Below are 16,782 nucleotides of genomic sequence, written 5' to 3'. Positions count from 1 at the left end.
GTAAATTACTGTACAGGGGCGAGCCCGACTAAACCCTCATCTCTTTGAACGTCCAGGCCACTGAGTGTCTTCCGGGCAACCTGGACTCTTTTAGACAGATTCTCACTTTTGTGCTAGTTTTTTTTCCTCTTACTATCATTTGTCCACTTTTTTTAAATACTTTTGCTTGGGTACCAGAAAATAACATGACCTTTACAAAGCCACTCCAAAGGCCTTTCATAGTTCACATACTAAATGTTTATCGTTCAGTATTTTATTTGGTTATCTGTATCCATTTCTATGTTTCTATGTCTTGCTCTGTCTTAATTTCATTAGCCATTCAGTCACGGGAGATGGTGGTTCACCAATATGTCTGGTTCTGCTCATAGTGTCTGCCTGTTAAAAGGCAGTTTTTCCCTAGGCAAGTGCTTGCTCATGGTGTATAAATGTTGAGTCTTTTTTAAATTTAAAAAACGATAACAGTAGAAATTCTTGTGACATGTAAAATGTCATAAGATAACTTTTGTTTTGATTTGGAGCTACATAAAATTGAATTGATCAATTGATTGATAAACATGTGTAACATCTACTCGGGTACCCTCTGCTCCTCATGAAGTTATACACAGTTAGGTCTTTAATTTTGAAATGGCAAAGGGCAAACATCTAAATAGCAATGTAAGCATGCAGCTATAAAACAGCTCCTATTTCTCCATCTCATCATTATCATGCAAATGACATTGCTGGTTACAACTGTATGTCTTTGTAGTGGTAAAGTGTTAATTTCAGTTCAAAGGCTGTGGCAGTATTCTACAGGGAGGGAGATGGAAGGTAAGATGGAAATGGAGATGGAGGGGAGATGAGGAAGGAGGGGGTGCTGAGTGGTTTAGCCTGGCTCAGCCTGGCTCTGACCCGGCTCTTTGTGTTTCTATTGTCTCCATGGCAAACAGTATTAGAGTGTCTTCTGCACAAGGCTAGCTGTGCCCTTAAAATCAAAAAGGGAGGCAGATGAGGCTGCTTTGGACTTGGAAATGTCAGTTCCTGGCTTTACGTCCTAACTTGTTCCCAGTCAGGACTCTCCCTGAGTGTTATTTTTTTTTTAGGACATGTGTTCAATGGCAGCAAATGGAAGCTGGAGAAGGGAAATGCAAGTTATGACACAGCTTCTTGGTTGCCGAGATCCAGAACTGTTTTAATGACAGACTGTAAACACAGACAATGACAGAGATCACATAAGTCTTTTTAGCTTAGGAGCAGCTCAGATTCTGATTGGTTATACTAACAGACAAGATAACCTGCTGATCCTGGAAGAATGAGTCATAGGGACATTACCGCAAAGAGATATTTGAGCATACTGACAAATCAACATAACCTTTACACCAGGAACTCCAGTTCCACCTCCTCCACAGGGGGACACATCCTGCATGCACATGCACACAAGCATCCATGTATGTATGACTGTAGCCCCTGTGACTTCCTCAAATAATGGGGGGCATTGTCATTTCTTTGTGAGCACAAACACCATTAAAACGGTCGACGGCACTGATGGGGGCGAAAGAAAAGACAGATAAAGGGCCGAGGAGAGAAAGAAAGCCATTCTGCTAGGACTGGTGGCGTGTACAAGCGGGGAACATGGCTCCTCTTCTAACAGACATACAGTGGAGCGTGTGTGTCGTTTTATTGAAGGGGCGTCCACCATACGTGTGTGCTTTTCTGTGTGTGTGTGTGTGTGTGAAATCAAACAGTAGAAGATTCATTGTACTGCTCAAACAGTGCCATTGTGTTTTTTTTCTTTTCTTGGAAAGCTGTTGTTGCAGGGCCTTCTTTAATATGTGGCTGTGTGGTAGGGGGTGGCAACATCGTGGACACTCCTGGAGATGAAGCGCCCACCCTCCTGTTGTGATCCCACCACTGGGGCTGTTTATCCCGTTTTAAGGCCCGCCCCTACGCCGGTGGGGACAGACAGCTGAAACAACGCTTGTCACAATCCCTTGTGGTGGTAAATGGCTGACAAACATCAGGCTTTTTTTTTTTTTTTTTTGTAAATGGTGGTGCTTCACAGAGGTTCCTTGCTGAGGAACCCTTTTTTTTGCTGCTTTAATGTAAACCTACTCGAAAAGATCAGTGAGAACAGGAGTTACCGCTGAGCGAGACATGAGGGATGAGAGGCGGTCTGACGCAAGATGGCGGTGCAAAGTAAAATCACACTCTGCTGATGAAAAGAGAAGACCAAAACCATTCATGTAACAATGCTCGATTTATCATTACTACATCACGCGAGGAACTAAATGTGATTCAGGTGGAAATGTTTCAGCTCTCACTGGGCAGCGGGAAAAGGGGACGTGGTTTGTGTAAAAAAAAGCGAACAGGGACGCCAAAAGACTCAGGAGAAGTCGGAGAGAGTTTCAAAATCACTTTCAGACATCATATAATTAATTGCCCCCCCCCCCCCTCCTCTTCTCTTTCTCTTTCTCTGCTGGTGTCTGTATGGAAGACACAGCTCCAGTCACTTAAGGAGGGTTAACACCCGTCTAAATTAAATATTAAAAGGTGTCTGTACCTGCTGCTATTGTTGCCCCTTGGAATAAGATATAACCTATTTTTGACAAGTTTTCATCCTCAGCCTTCTGCGGCGAGACGCTTGTCGAAAACCAAATCAGCAGAAAAAAAGGGGGGTGGTGGTACTGAGGCGTTGGGTGGGGTGGGGGTGGGGGGGGGCACTGATGAATAATCTAGTTCAAATTCCAACGACACCCCCCCCCGCTCAGCGAAAGGGAGGTAAAGTAAGGGATGAGAAGAGAGACAGAGAGAGAGATGGACAGGTGGAGAAAAGGATGGACAGAGGAGGGGGAGATAAAAGCTGAGAGGGGGGGGAAGTGAGGGATGAGTAAAAAGGAGAAAAAAAAAGAGGGGAAAAAAGGGAGGAGTGGCAGATGACAGGCGACGTCTGCCAAGGTATCACATGACAGTGCTCCTGTTTAAATAATAAAACGGGACGAAGGCTCTAAACAAATCGTTATCTTCCCACCTCCATGCATTCAGCCTTCCCTCTGCCCCTCCCTCGCTCTCCTCGCTTTTAAAAACTTGTTTTAATGCCATTTCTTAATGAACATAATAGCTCGGCGCTAATAATGAAAAGAAAATAAAAACATCTAAAACGCGGAGGGGCCCCCGAGTTGTCGCCGGCGCTCAATTATTTCCTTGTCAAGTGGGTCTGTTTTTAATGAGGCCCTGTGGGACTGACGTCTGTCAGTCAGCCCTGACTTTTTGACACCATTACAACTTCAAATAGAAGCCGCCGCCACGCTGCCTTCCACTGCTCGCTCGCTAGCTACTGCTCCGCTCATCTGACAGGCTGGGAGGGGGGGGAAGGGGGTGAGGACAGGGAGGAGGAGGAGGAAAGGTGGCAGGAGAGGTAGAGAGAAGGGGGGTACAAGAGGGAGAGGAGGAAAGGAGACAGAGAGAGGAAAAAAAGAGAGCACATCAGCACGTAGGTAGGCCCCACACACACACACACACACACACACACACACACACACACACACACACACACACACACACACACACACACACACACACACACACACACACACACACACACACACACACACACACACACACACACACACACACACACACACACACACACACACACACACACACACACACACACACACACAAAAACAATCAACGAGGGTCATTATCAGATGAGGTTTGTCAAACTGCCAGGGATTTCAGCCCTTCCACCCCCCCACCTCTACACTTCCTTGTTCACTTCCTTCCTTCCTCTTCCTTCCTTCTTTCATTATTCCTTCACTTTAATGATAAGTCTTGGTGGGTCGGCCCCGCATGGGACGGTCAGAGGCATGCTATTTTGTCGGCCATTAATTTGAGGCTTTGAAGCAGACGGCGGCGCTGCGGCTGCTGAGGGCCTGTGAAATGATGGTTGGTAGGAGGGGGGGGGGGTGTTTGGGAGCTCACCAACCAAGACACCCCCGCATCTCGGAAAAATGGAGACCGTGGCCCTGAAACAGAATAGCAAATGTCCTTGCTGGGAACCACCACGCCAAGCACAGGAGACACGGGCACACTCCAATACTCTACACCTCCACGTGTGTAAGTGTGTGCGCGTTTGTGTCATGTACATGACCTCATTCATGTATCAAACTTCTGAAAAATCCTCCAAACATGCTCTTAAATGTAGATTATTCCACCCCCCCCACCCCCCAACCCTGAAGAATGGCTTTCCCCTGAAGAATTTAACAGCAGAAAACTCACATGTTTTTTTTTCAAACACCTGTAAATGTATCACATCATCAGTTATCACACAGATAAACACAGAAAACGAGAACTGAAGCACAATCTTCAGAACGTGACAAGAAAAACTGAGCAAAACATACAAGTTCTAAAACAAGTTAAATCCATTTATAAGAAGAAAAAAACAAATCGTTAAGACACTACACTTGAAATCCACATGTTTGAGTTGGTCCTGGTGAGCAGTCTGCATGAAGTCTAAAAACTTCAATCAGAAAAACATGTTGCTAATGTTAAATCAGATAGCCATTTATCTTTTTTTTTTTTTTTTTTTTTTTTTTTAAATACAGTTCAAGCACAGAAACTTTAATGGAAAACTCATTAATGCATTTATAAATAAATAGAAACAGAATCACTTGTACTGAGATCAAACCACTATACATGATGTAGATTTAAATGTTAGTACATACAGTATCATATCTTTAATTATGAACAATGAGAGCTATGTGTAAAAAGTCTACAGTAATGAGGTGTGGGACTCAGTTCTGGACGTGCAGGGGCGACCTGGAACGATGGCTATAAAGCCTGTATTGACTTGATATAATATGTGCTGTGCTCTAAGGTTTAGTTCTGTCTGTTTTTGTAGTCAAAACATGAAAGAGTAGACTTTTTGTTTTAAATCTTAGAAACCTTCCTAAAATGTTTCCTGAAAATGAACCTCCCTGCTCTTAATGAAACAAACAACATTTTTTACCTTGATTGACTGAACTGACCTCAAACTTGTTACATGCGTCTTCTCTCTTCTCTCAATTCTTTCAGGCTCTGCCGAGCGTTTTCTTTTTAAGGAGTGTGAACAGCATTTCTCATCATGAAGGCACTGTCCTCTGTGCTGTGTAGGGGCTACATGAAGAAGAATCTTTTCGTTACAGATGCTCATAAATACTACAGAATGTGTGTCTACTTTTGGTGTTACAAGCACAGTGCGGGGCTGCCAAACTATGACTGTCACTCAAATATACATGTGCAAAACACTCTTATACCACTCCTTCTCCGTCTCAAATGCACACATACATCCCTCTATAACATTTGACCAACCTCCAATACTGGAAAAATCAATCTACGTATCGAAAAATCTGCATTGTGTAGCAAAAAAAAAAAGAAAAAGGTGACGTAAAAGAAGACAGAAAAAACAAACGGTTTTGTTCACCAGGGTATAGGATGGGCTGCGAAACCACACAGAGGACAACGCTGTGAACAATATGAACTATCATAAAATCATCTCCCCATCTGGAGATGCAAGTTAGAGCCTGACAGACAGAGGATTGAACTGAGAAAATATGAGAGACAGAAAAGGAAGTAGAAAAATAGGGTAAAAGAGAAAGAAAGAGCAAACAGGAAAAGGAGAAAGAGATGGAAAAAAAGCTCCCTGTCAGGCTTTGGAAACATTGATTCATGGGGACCATTTGTTCTAATTACAGCAGAGCAACGCTTTTGTCGCTATTAATCACGGCTGTGTGTGTTTGTATTTGTGTCAGTGGGGAGCGAGTGTGAGTATGTGTGTATATATGTGTGTGTGTAGGGTGTAGATCAGTGGCCTCGCAGATTGAAATAGATGGCCAGGATGATGGTGAGAAGGAGGATGGCTCCGAGGATGAAGACCAGGACACGGTTCTGGATGATCCTGCAGAGATAGAGAGAGACGTAGAAAGAAAGAGAGAGAGAGAGAGAGAGAGAGAGAAAAAAAGAGCAAAAGATCAGGCAGGGTTCACAGAAGTCATATTGTGTCTGCAGAGAAAAATAAAACACGTAAAACAGTCACATGTTTATGTGTTAACTAAATGACCAGCAATCAACTGGAGCCTGATCGTGTTTAATAGCTACCATAAGGTCTGCATGCACGGTATTTATTGGTGTACAATCACTACCATGGGAGTGTAAAAACACAATATTTTCTGAAAACTGAAAGACTTTTTTCAGTAAATGTGACATAGTTCTTCTGACTTGCATACACACGTATTCCTCGGTAAAAATGCCTCTCTGACGCGTGTACACAAGCTTACATAGAAAACAGAGCAAAACACTTATAAACAAACATGACATGCATAAATAAGTTCGCGCAGCCTCTAAAACTTTATTTGCACAATAAGGTGGAAAAAGTGGCTCAGTGGTTTCCTGGAGGTAATAAAATCACTGAATTACCGATGGAATTTGCAATAAAAAGACTCACTCTTTTGCACATTTAAAAATTCTCCCACTGTGACCTAAGTAAACCTGACAAGAGGGGGCTTTGAAGAGAGAAAACACACAGGAGAGAGAGACACAGAGAGAGAGGTAGTGGGTGCTGGTGTGCAGAGGAGTTACAGGCCTTCGCATCAAGAGTGGGAGCAACTCATCTCGTGTGTGTGTGTGTGTGCGCTCCTTCAAAGTTTGTACCTCCATGCATGCACAGACAGGGACACAAACACACACACAAACGAGCGAACCCTCCGCTGCCCCTGACAAATGAGAGAATTATCACATTTGCTGACATGTGGAGGGGGGAGGCCGAGAAAAGGAGGGTGGTGACGGGGGGTGCACACTGTCCACTTCTCTAAGCAGGAGATGAATAGCCCATGCTGTGGCCATTTATCACTGGGGAGGTGGGGGGGGGGGGGGGGGGGGGGGGTGGGTGCTCAGTCACCCTGCTACCCTCTAAACCCCTCAGTCTGAGCCTGACACACCGGGCGAGCTCCAGTCCAGCAGCTCGGACCTGCAGTAGCCACAAATCGCCACTTAGCTGGTAAAACCCAAAGCCATGGAAGACAGGACAACAGAAATAAAACACTGCACACTGTTGTTATGGATCACAGCAGTGCTTTTATGCTTACGTCTTTGTATTTCCTGTTTGTGTGCCTTTTTTTGTTGTGCCTACATTGTACAACTTATTCAGCACAAAGGACTCCGCAGACACACTCCAAAACACACATTTATACCTACTGCTGTATGGAGGAGACTGTTATAGAAGCTTTCTAAAAGCTATAACCACTTGTTATGTGTCTTTAGCAGTGGCCTTTTCTGGGGGAGGTAGACCGGGGCCCATGAAATCTGATTGGCCACTCCATAAGCCTTAACTATGCTCGGCTATCTGCACAATCAGAGGTGGGACTTATGTTCAAATCAACTTATCAGGCTGTGTTGCTTTTGTGACATTTGGATTAAAAAAAATAAAAAAATCTGTTGGTATTTTGTACAGAGACTTTTTGGCTTACATTCTTCTTCTCGGGTCTTTAAAGAATTAAGCATGGACGATTTTTTAAGTGCCACTTGTTGTGTTATTTTAATTGGTTTGTTAAAATAACTTAACTTAAGTACTTGGGGCAGAAAATGTAATGCCCCCCCCCCCCCCCCCCCCCCTGCATAAGTCAGGGCCCCCGTTTTTCTGCAGTAGTCAAAAAACTTTAGACACGCCCCTGGTCCTTTCAGAAACCAAACTTTCCAATAACACACTTTAATGCTCTGAATGGATAACACCAGAAAGATCTCACTAGACTAACTACTGCTTGCACTGTAAGTAGTACTGGCTGATAAGTAGACAGTTTATCCTTGAATAAATGCATATTAACATGACAGTGTTATGGGTGCTATGAGTCCAGTCTTTAACCAGGTTTGAGCCTCCATAAAGAGAAAAAAAAATGTAATGAAATACAATATGTGCCCACATGTCTGTGTTGTGGAAACAGTATAAGAGAAGCCATGATAGGCGAGCGCAATCGTGGTGTTTGGATGAGCAGCTGGGGAAACGATCCCACTGAAACACTAATCAGAGCATGCTAAGCAAGGCCACATCTTCCCCCATTAATTGACATTCATTATTTAGAATGATTATTTATCCAAGCCAAATACCCAGAGGAGGTGCGTGTGCGTGTGTGTGTGTGTGTGTGTGTGTGTGTGTGTGTGTGTGTGTGTGTGTGTGTGTGCGTGCGTGCGAGTGTGTGAGGAGGATCCAGATTGCCTTGTGTTGTTACTTTTCAGTTAGGGGGGGAAAAAAAAAAAAAAGGGAGGGTGACTCAAGGCCTGGGGGTTGAAAATGAATAGGAAGTTAGTTTTTATCCCACTGGATAAGGAGGCCTTATGTTGTAAAAAAAAAAGAAAAAAGAATTGCATTCACTACAAGGAGTCTGATTTGGTGGAAAACAATGCTGAGTAACTTCAAACACTTAAATGTTCAAAGCAGTAAGGAAAATGACAGCGCCGTGATTCAAGAGCTACTTCTCTGGGGACAGATATTTTCAAAAATACCTACTTTGACCTAAACTGATTCTCTGCGCACCAATCTAACAAAAACACGTCTTGAAGTGTAATGTAAAGTAGCTGATCTTATTTGTGGCACTCACGCAGATGTTTGATACAAATTTAGCACTGCCCAGTCAAAAACTTTCATCAGCTGAAGCAGAAATAAAATTAAGGTTAAAATCTTATCGCGCTACAAATCTAACTCTGGAGTATGATGCTCACTGTTCTCGCCGTGAGAAAACATAATAGGGCTTTACCAGCACTCGTAACCTCACACATCTCTTTTCATAAGCTGGCAATAATTCAACAGATCTGGTGAAGGTTATGAATCAAGGGTCACCTTTGACCAGAGGACCTGTATGCACACATATTCACACAACCTGTGCTTAATAATCCAGGCAGACAGACTGGGAGGAGTAAGTCAGTATTTATTCTAGCAATGTTTGGATTTATCTGAACACATTGACACTTTAAAAAGCCACAGTCTTTTCCTATGACCGCCTGAGGACTAGGGGTGGGTCTAAATAACGCTAAGGCAATGTATACAATCATCCTGATACGTGTGATACAATTATTGTATCGCTGGTGCCAACTATTGATGATTTAATTAAAACAGATACGGCGCTCTTAACAGATTTCCCTGCAAATTTGACTCACAGCGTCACCACTTAATGACAATTGAAGGTAGTGCTTATGACATAAATGAAGGTAAGGTTGAAGTTAATTGGCAAAAGAAGAAGTAGACAGCGGGATAAAGGAAGAAGAGGAAAATGACAGCGGGATAATGTCAGTCAGCAGTGAAAAGGAGTTTAGAGATGAAGCATGATAGGAGGTGAAAAATGACACAAAGTTGCAGTGAATAAATACCTTAACCTGCACTTTACCTTTATAGGGGCAATTGATATTCCTCAGGTAGAGGATATTGTGAGGTATGATTTTATGATGGTCTTGCATGTATCAAACTTCACAGAAACACTGTGTTGTGATACTATCGTTACGATGGGCCAAGAAACGTATCGTACCGTACCGCCCTCCTTTCAACACACAAAAGATGTGAGAGGGCTGGAAAAGTCTAAACTTTATGAACTGGCAAAGGAAATGATTTATTTTTCACCAGAATCAGACACCATACAAAATGAACTCTTGGTGTTAAATAGGTAAAAGGACCGATTATAAAATAATTTCATCATCTCCTTCTTCTCTTCATTTGTCATTTACAAACACTATAAAAGGAAAAATCTCATGGGATAGAGAAGTGTTCATAAATCTAAGGAAAAAATAATTGGCTTCCTATAACTGGAAGATTTCATCGACACATGTATATTCAGTCTCCAGCTCAGAAGACAAATGAGCTTCTAAAGAGAAAAATAAAACGTTTTAGTTTTAGCATCAATTCTATAAGCAACAAAAGTAGTGAAAGTACCCCACAAAAAAAAGAACCCACCTCCAAACCCCATCAAAAAAGAAATAAGACAAAAAAAAAAAAAAAATCCCCCAAAATTGGGAGGTATGAGAGTGAAGAACATGGTCTTCCTCTGCCGTGTGGTTGATCCCGTCCTGACACGTGGCCAGACAGAACAGAACTTATCAAACCGGATCCATCCTCCAGCTTTGACACTTGACATAGAGGTGGGGGGGGGGGGGGGGTGGGGGGGGTGGGGAGAAGATGTGTGTGTGTGGGTTTGTAGGAGTGTGTAATGCACACAGCACACAGCACACGTACAAGTGTGCAGAAGGAATGCTGACCCACGTACACACTCCCGACACGCACACAAACACAGTCTGAGAAGGTTAAGCTTTACCCTGCTATCCAGAGTGATACTATGATCCTTAAGTCTAAGTCTCTGACCACAAACAAACAGAACAAAAACAAACAGATAACTAATAAATAAATAAATAATCTATATGCAGACGGATCAGCAGTTCTTCTAAGTTAGATGCCAGCCAATGACAGCACACAATACTGGCTGCATGTTAGAAAAAGATAGAGAGATAGAGAGAGAGGGGGGGGAGAGAGAGTCAAAATGGTGAGTGCAAAAGAGTGAGAAAAAAGAAAACAGGAAGGAAGGAAGGACAGAAATGGACAAAAAAAAAGCAGCTGAGTGAAAAACAAGATAAAAACAGGTGTAGAGAAACAGAGAGAGTGAGGAAAGAAAGAGAACGACGAGAAAGAGAGAACTACAGAGACAGAGAGAGAGACAAGGGGGGGGAGAGAGAGAGAGAGAGAGAGAGAGAGAGAGAGACAGAGAGAGGAGAGTCCGTTTACCCGGGGAGGCAGAGCTGGAGGAGAGGCTCCTCCGAGACAGATGAAAATAATGAGGACTTTTCTGTCAGGAAAGATTTACAAAATCGTACCAGTGTTATTAAAATTTAAAATCTCCCGTTTTTTTTTTCCTCCTTTTTCTCCCTTCCCACCCTCTTCCTCCCTCCCTCTCTTCCTTCCTTCTCCCTGTTTTTTTCCCTCCTCTTCCAGCAGCACAGCCTTATTACCAGCTCTAATGAGCACCAGGATACACCTCAGCTGTGTGTGTGTTTCCGCATTGGTGTGTGTGTGTGTGTGTGTGTGTGTGTGTGTGCGCGTGTGTTGGGGTCCATGCAGGTCCCTCGGCGCCTGCTCCATCAGTGCCCCAGATTCCCCAGTCCCTTCAGTGACACACACACACACACACACACACACACACACACACACACACACACACACACACACACACACACACACACACACACACACACACACACACACACACACACACACACACACACACACACACACACACACACACACACACACACACACACACACACGGGGTGGGCATGGAGACACACACTGACACACATGCAAACACACAGATGACACTCATAGGTAGCTGGACATGCATACACACAAACACACATCTCTCAGACAGACATGTAACACCCCCTGACCCAAAACAAAAACAGTCTCAGTCAGACAGACTGAAGCAGATAGGCCCAACCCACCTTAAAACACACACACACACACACATATATAAACACACACTGTCTGAACTGAGAACAAACTTAGCAGCAGAGTTACATCTCTCAGGCCCTCCCCGATCCCTCCTCTTTTCACTAGTAGACCAATAAAATAAAAATCAATGGCTGTCTGAGCCATTCTTACTCTCCTCCCTCCAAACCCTGGGAATATATACAGCATGGGAGAGGGGGGAGGTGGGGGAAAGGGGTTGGGAGGATGGGGGGGGGGAGAGTCAGGGAGGAGGGAGGGAGGGAAGGATCAATGTGCTCACAAATGGTTTGAGTGATGGACACGGAGGTGGATCGCTGCGAGGGGTAACTCCTAACTAATGCATCGACTTGTTATCACAAACTAATACAAATATATGTTTCATTGTGGGAGCACGAGCGCGCACACACACACACACACTCTTATCGGTATTTCTCTGGGGCGCACACGGATAAAAAAAACCTGCCATATAACACACACATACGCCAAAACAAAAGGGGGAGCTGGGTCGAGCGAAGAAAGGTGAGAAACGTGCGACGCTTCAATCAAGTGAAAGAAAAACGAGTTAGAATGAGGCAGAACGTTTCAGGACAATCACAACGGGGTTCATGTTGCTCTGCAGAGATAATGACTTGACCTGTTTGTTGGGAGAGATCTGATCCCGCCACGCATGTTCCGCCTATTGTCCCCAAGGGGGTGTTCAAGATAAGTGATGATTTCTGAAACACACACACACACACACACACACACACACACACACACACACACACAGGACACGCAAACACACACAAACAACTTGAGTGGGTCTTTAATTGAAATCTGTTTGCTGTAATTATTTAAATACATTCCCAAACATTATGGGAATTCCCAAAAGGCAAACAACATGTTCTGCCAGACTATGTACTTTATAGTCTGGCAGTAATCACATATGTTGTTAATAAGGCCATAGACTAAAGAATGGTGTCCATGGAAACAAAATTGGATTCATGCTTTAACATGATGTTATTATTTTATTGTTACATAAAGCAAAATATTACTGAAGGATAAAAAAAAAAGGAATTCTGGTTGATTCTATCACTCCAACAACTGATTGACAGACAGACTAAAATTCTTCTTCTTCTCATTCATTGATGTGTTTGATAGTGTGGATGGTTTGAAGTGTAAAAATACTTATGTAAAAAATGTTTATATGAGATTTTGTGGTAGAGATGAAACATCAGAGCTGCAACCTACATTAATTTTCAGTATTGATTAATCGGATGATCTTTATCTCAAGTTCAATAGAAAATATTAAACTGATAGATGCCGCTACTATTTGAAGCAGCCTCAGCTGATGTCTTTTTCTTTTAAATCTGAGGAACTACCAAACAACGTCAGTAAACTCAACAAAACACGTCTAACACAAACACAAGCAGCCAGTTTTTGAATCTAAAGAGTTGGGACGGTTATGGGTGGTGAATATAAATTAGCTGTTATTCCATCGACTCATCAATTTCTTCACTGGTCTTTGAAGTTGAATTAAAAACTTTCAATTCCATTTAAACTGTTTGCGTTCAGGAGCTTTAGAGCCGTTGTCGTTTCACAGTTCTTCCCCAGAAATTGAATATTCTGCAAATTCTAACATACAAAGTAACCTGCTGTTTTCACAAACCTTTAACAAAGTATGAAAACCCATTCCTTGATTTTTTTTTGTTGAAATTATTGATCTCTAAAAAGTCGCAGACCTTTTATTGACCTGTATCGACTACATTATTTTTTCACAACAGAGAAAACTGACATAAAAGATGAACAGGGTTTTTTTTATTTTATTTGGAGGACGTGGTCTGAACAGAGTACTTCATGTCAGTCTGACTCTCTCTCTCTCTCTCTCTCTCTCACACTTTACTCCCTCTCTTTCTGTATCCAGCTTGATACAGGAGAACAGCACCGGGGCTCTACAGGTTCATCCATTTTTTATTTGCCGGCTAACAACCCCGGCCAGCAGCAGCTGCAGCAGCAGCAGCCTAGACTGGGACCCAGCTCTCTCCCAGAAAAAGTGTTGCAAGGAGAGAGGAAGGATGGAGAGAAGGAGGGAGTAGAAAGTGGGAGGAAAATTCAGCGTGGGAGGAGAGTGTGTGTATGCAAGAGCATGTGAGACATTAAAAAAAAAAAAAAAAAAAATGGAGAGAGAGAGAGAAGGGGATGGAGAGGGAAATGGAAAATAGGCAGAGTGGGTGAAGGAGAAAGAGAAAGACAGAATACATTTCAACTGTGTCTGGAATTTTTACGAACTTTCTTTGCCGGAAGCGATTTGAGGGAAGCTGCTGAAGCTTCTGCTCATCCTGTTGTGATGTTCAGGTGGCTTTCTGAGTCTGCCTGGTTACCTACCTGAGTCCTCAATCTCCTCCGTCCTCATACTGTATATATCTATCCTCCTATGTGATTTCTTTTTGCTCCCTCGCTCGGACATTCAGTCCCTTATTTGGTTCTGATTTTCCACTCACTTTTTTTCGACTTTTCTGATTTCCTGTTTCTACTGCTCTCACTCTTGCTGGAGGGTGGAAGTCAACATACTTTTTTTTTTTTTTACTTTGTTTGCTGTATGTTTATAGCCTACAGGAGAATGTATAACCAATGACTTTAGTTTTGAAGGTAGATCATGAGCTTGTTCTAGGCTTCTAACCAGCTCCATGTTTAATATTTGCGATTTAAATACTAAGGACCTCTCAATCAGAAAATGACATCAACTAAGATTATTAGATTATTTATCTGTCTCTGCAGTATAGTATCAAACAAAAGTATAAAGATGTAATATTTGATGTATGTACTTATGTTTTAACTTAACAAAAAGGTAGACAATGGAATAAATATCCAATAGGCTGCACTGATACAGTCTGGATATTTGAGCTAATTGTAATCTAATTTGGGAGTATTTTAAACAATCACTGGGTGCAGTTGCCTTTTCAATCTAATGTGGTCACTGTCAAGTTCGGCTTAAAACAAAAAGAAATCTGTATCCATTACTAACTCGTCCATTCACAGCGTTTGTTGCAGCTTTGCTCACTTCTCAACAGTCCAGAATCTACCAAGAAAAATAATACAACTATTTGTTCATCTTAGACTTTGCTTTGGGATTAGACGCAATATTCCTATACCCTGATATCATGACATTCCTCCCCATTTCTCCTCTCTGCTAAGATTTCCCAAAACACAAAATCCCCCTTGTATACACAGCGCGAGGGCCAGGGGCCAGCTGCAGATCCGATTACTGGCCTTGGTGAAAAAGGGCGTAACACTATCCATTAGGGCTGAAGGCCTCCAAAGCGATGATGTCCATAAATTTTTATTGTTTGTTCAGTATTGAAATCTCATTAAAGCACATAAATCATGTATGCACACGACGGATGATTTTTAAAGGGAAGGAAAAGGGAACGAGAAAGACAAAAGAAAGCGTCAAAGTGGAGCTGGGATGCCTAGGGAGCATAAGACACCTGAGGCGATGGTTAAAGGCATCTGCAAGCTTTGTTACTAGCACGATATAGTGACAGAGTTTGGCGGAAAAAAGGCTGCTTATAGGCATCACACAATGTTTCTTTATCTAATTAATGCACAGGTTTTTCCTCATATAACTTTTCAAAGAGTGTTTTTTTTATTGTTTTTTACTTTAACAAAAGATACTAAGATTTTTTTTTTGATTCCATTAGTATTCAGGTCAGGGAAGCACGGCGTGATTCATTCACAGTCTGACACCTAAAACAAACTCTGCTGTTGTGAAATTTGACCTGACTTGATATCAAGCTTATGATATGCCTCTACTAGCAATATGTAAAAGAAAACTATCACAAGATTACAAAAGACTACAAAAATGGTGTTTAAAACAACATTCAAGATGGGTTAATTGATAAAAAAAAGGAAAATCTATCTCCCTTTAAAGTCTTTCCAAACAGATTGTTTTACATACAAGTGGAGATGACAGCAATTAGAATTTGTCCCCGATAGTTTCATTTCGAGTGCTTCCCTTAAACCGCTTTCCGCTCCAAACAAATCCATCCATCAGACAGATGCTTTTCAAACTCTCTGGGTCCAGAAAGATGTCTGTTTAGGATTCCGCGACAAAGACGCGATGAGGATATTAGTGTTTACGTCTGAGTCCTTTTTATTAACTGGTAAGGAAGCTTCCCGCGTGGTGTTTGTTTGCCATTTTCAACCAACTCTCCAAATATTTGCTTCAAGTCCCGTGTGTTTTTTTTTTTAAGGCTCTGCATCCTGTGTCTCCAGATATACGGCCGATGTTGCAACATTGCCCACGAGCATGCACACAAACACATCCAAGCACACATGCACACACACGCACACACACGCACACACACACACACACATACACACACCCACACAAGCTGACCTACGTCTTATACAAATGTACAAAGAGCTTGCACTGGCCAAACACAACTGTGTTTTTGCCTGCAAGCATTCCTATACATGTGACTTAAAGAAATAAAACATCCTTTAAACAACTTATATATTGTATGATAAAGTTTGTTCCTATATCCCAACAGAGGGAATCTCTGCTTGTCTCAGTTTCCTATGAATACAAGAAAAAAATACTGGTCAAACAAGCATGTGTAAGGTGTAAGCAGATTTTAGGATCTATCAAAATGACTTCCAAAGTTATTAGATAGCCGAGTAAGTTTTGCCCCGCAATGAGAAAAAAACATATTTCCTTTTTCTATATTTGGTCTGCACATATCGTGGTATTTTTTAATTGCATATCTGTAAAGAGTATTTAATACTAATAGAAGTATAGAGCCTAAAATCTCCTTTAGGCCACACTGAAAATAAAACACTTTTAACATATGTGGATATTTAGACTTGAGAGGATTCCAAGGGTTTTAAAGTCAAGTTTGCATATCCATCTGCAGACTGTCAAAGCCAAAGGATTGAATGCCCCAAATAAGCAAAAAGAACAAACTATTTCTTGAACTTGACCTCGTGACCTTTAGGCCACCCTTGCCCCTTGCTCTGCCATGCAGGTATGAAACAACTGAGTCAGCCAAAGGTCACAGTGTCAGAGATTGTGTAAGGAAAACTTTGCACATGTGTGTGTCTGAATGAAGCCGAGCTTTGAGCGAAATGTGCGAAGACTTCAGAAGCGCGCCTGGCAATCTGGTGTGAAATAACACTGATCAATTAAGGATTATGTGAACCATCGAGTCCGGCTTGTCAGGACACGCAGGTACATGTTATCCAACAGGTAAGCTGAGCACAAAGAGAGAGAGGAGGAGACAGAGAGGGAGAGAGAATGTAGGGCTATAATGTCA

General features: G+C 42.3%; 1 protein-coding gene across 4 annotated transcripts in view; it reads right to left on the bottom strand.

Annotated features, from left to right (window-relative positions):
* Window positions 1-1,140: 1,140 nt before the first annotated feature.
* Window positions 1,141-16,782, bottom strand: part of vti1a (vesicle transport through interaction with t-SNAREs 1A) — a 121,942-nt gene continuing 106,300 nt past the window's right edge. For all 4 annotated transcript variants that reach the window (XM_065949304.1, XM_065949305.1, XM_065949302.1 and 1 more), the window contains one exon: window positions 1,141-5,911. Coding sequence is in view for 2 of the 4 variants with exons in the window: in XM_065949302.1 (XP_065805374.1) it covers window positions 5,818-5,911 (94 nt within the window). In the remaining 2 variants the exon portion in view is untranslated. The remainder of the gene's footprint in view (window positions 5,912-16,782) is intronic.

The sequence above is a fragment of the Labrus bergylta genome, chromosome 21 (genome assembly GCF_963930695.1).
Source record: "Labrus bergylta chromosome 21, fLabBer1.1, whole genome shotgun sequence".
Classification (NCBI taxonomy): Eukaryota; Metazoa; Chordata; class Actinopteri; order Labriformes; family Labridae; genus Labrus; species Labrus bergylta.
This window is presented reverse-complemented; position numbering and strand designations above follow the sequence as displayed.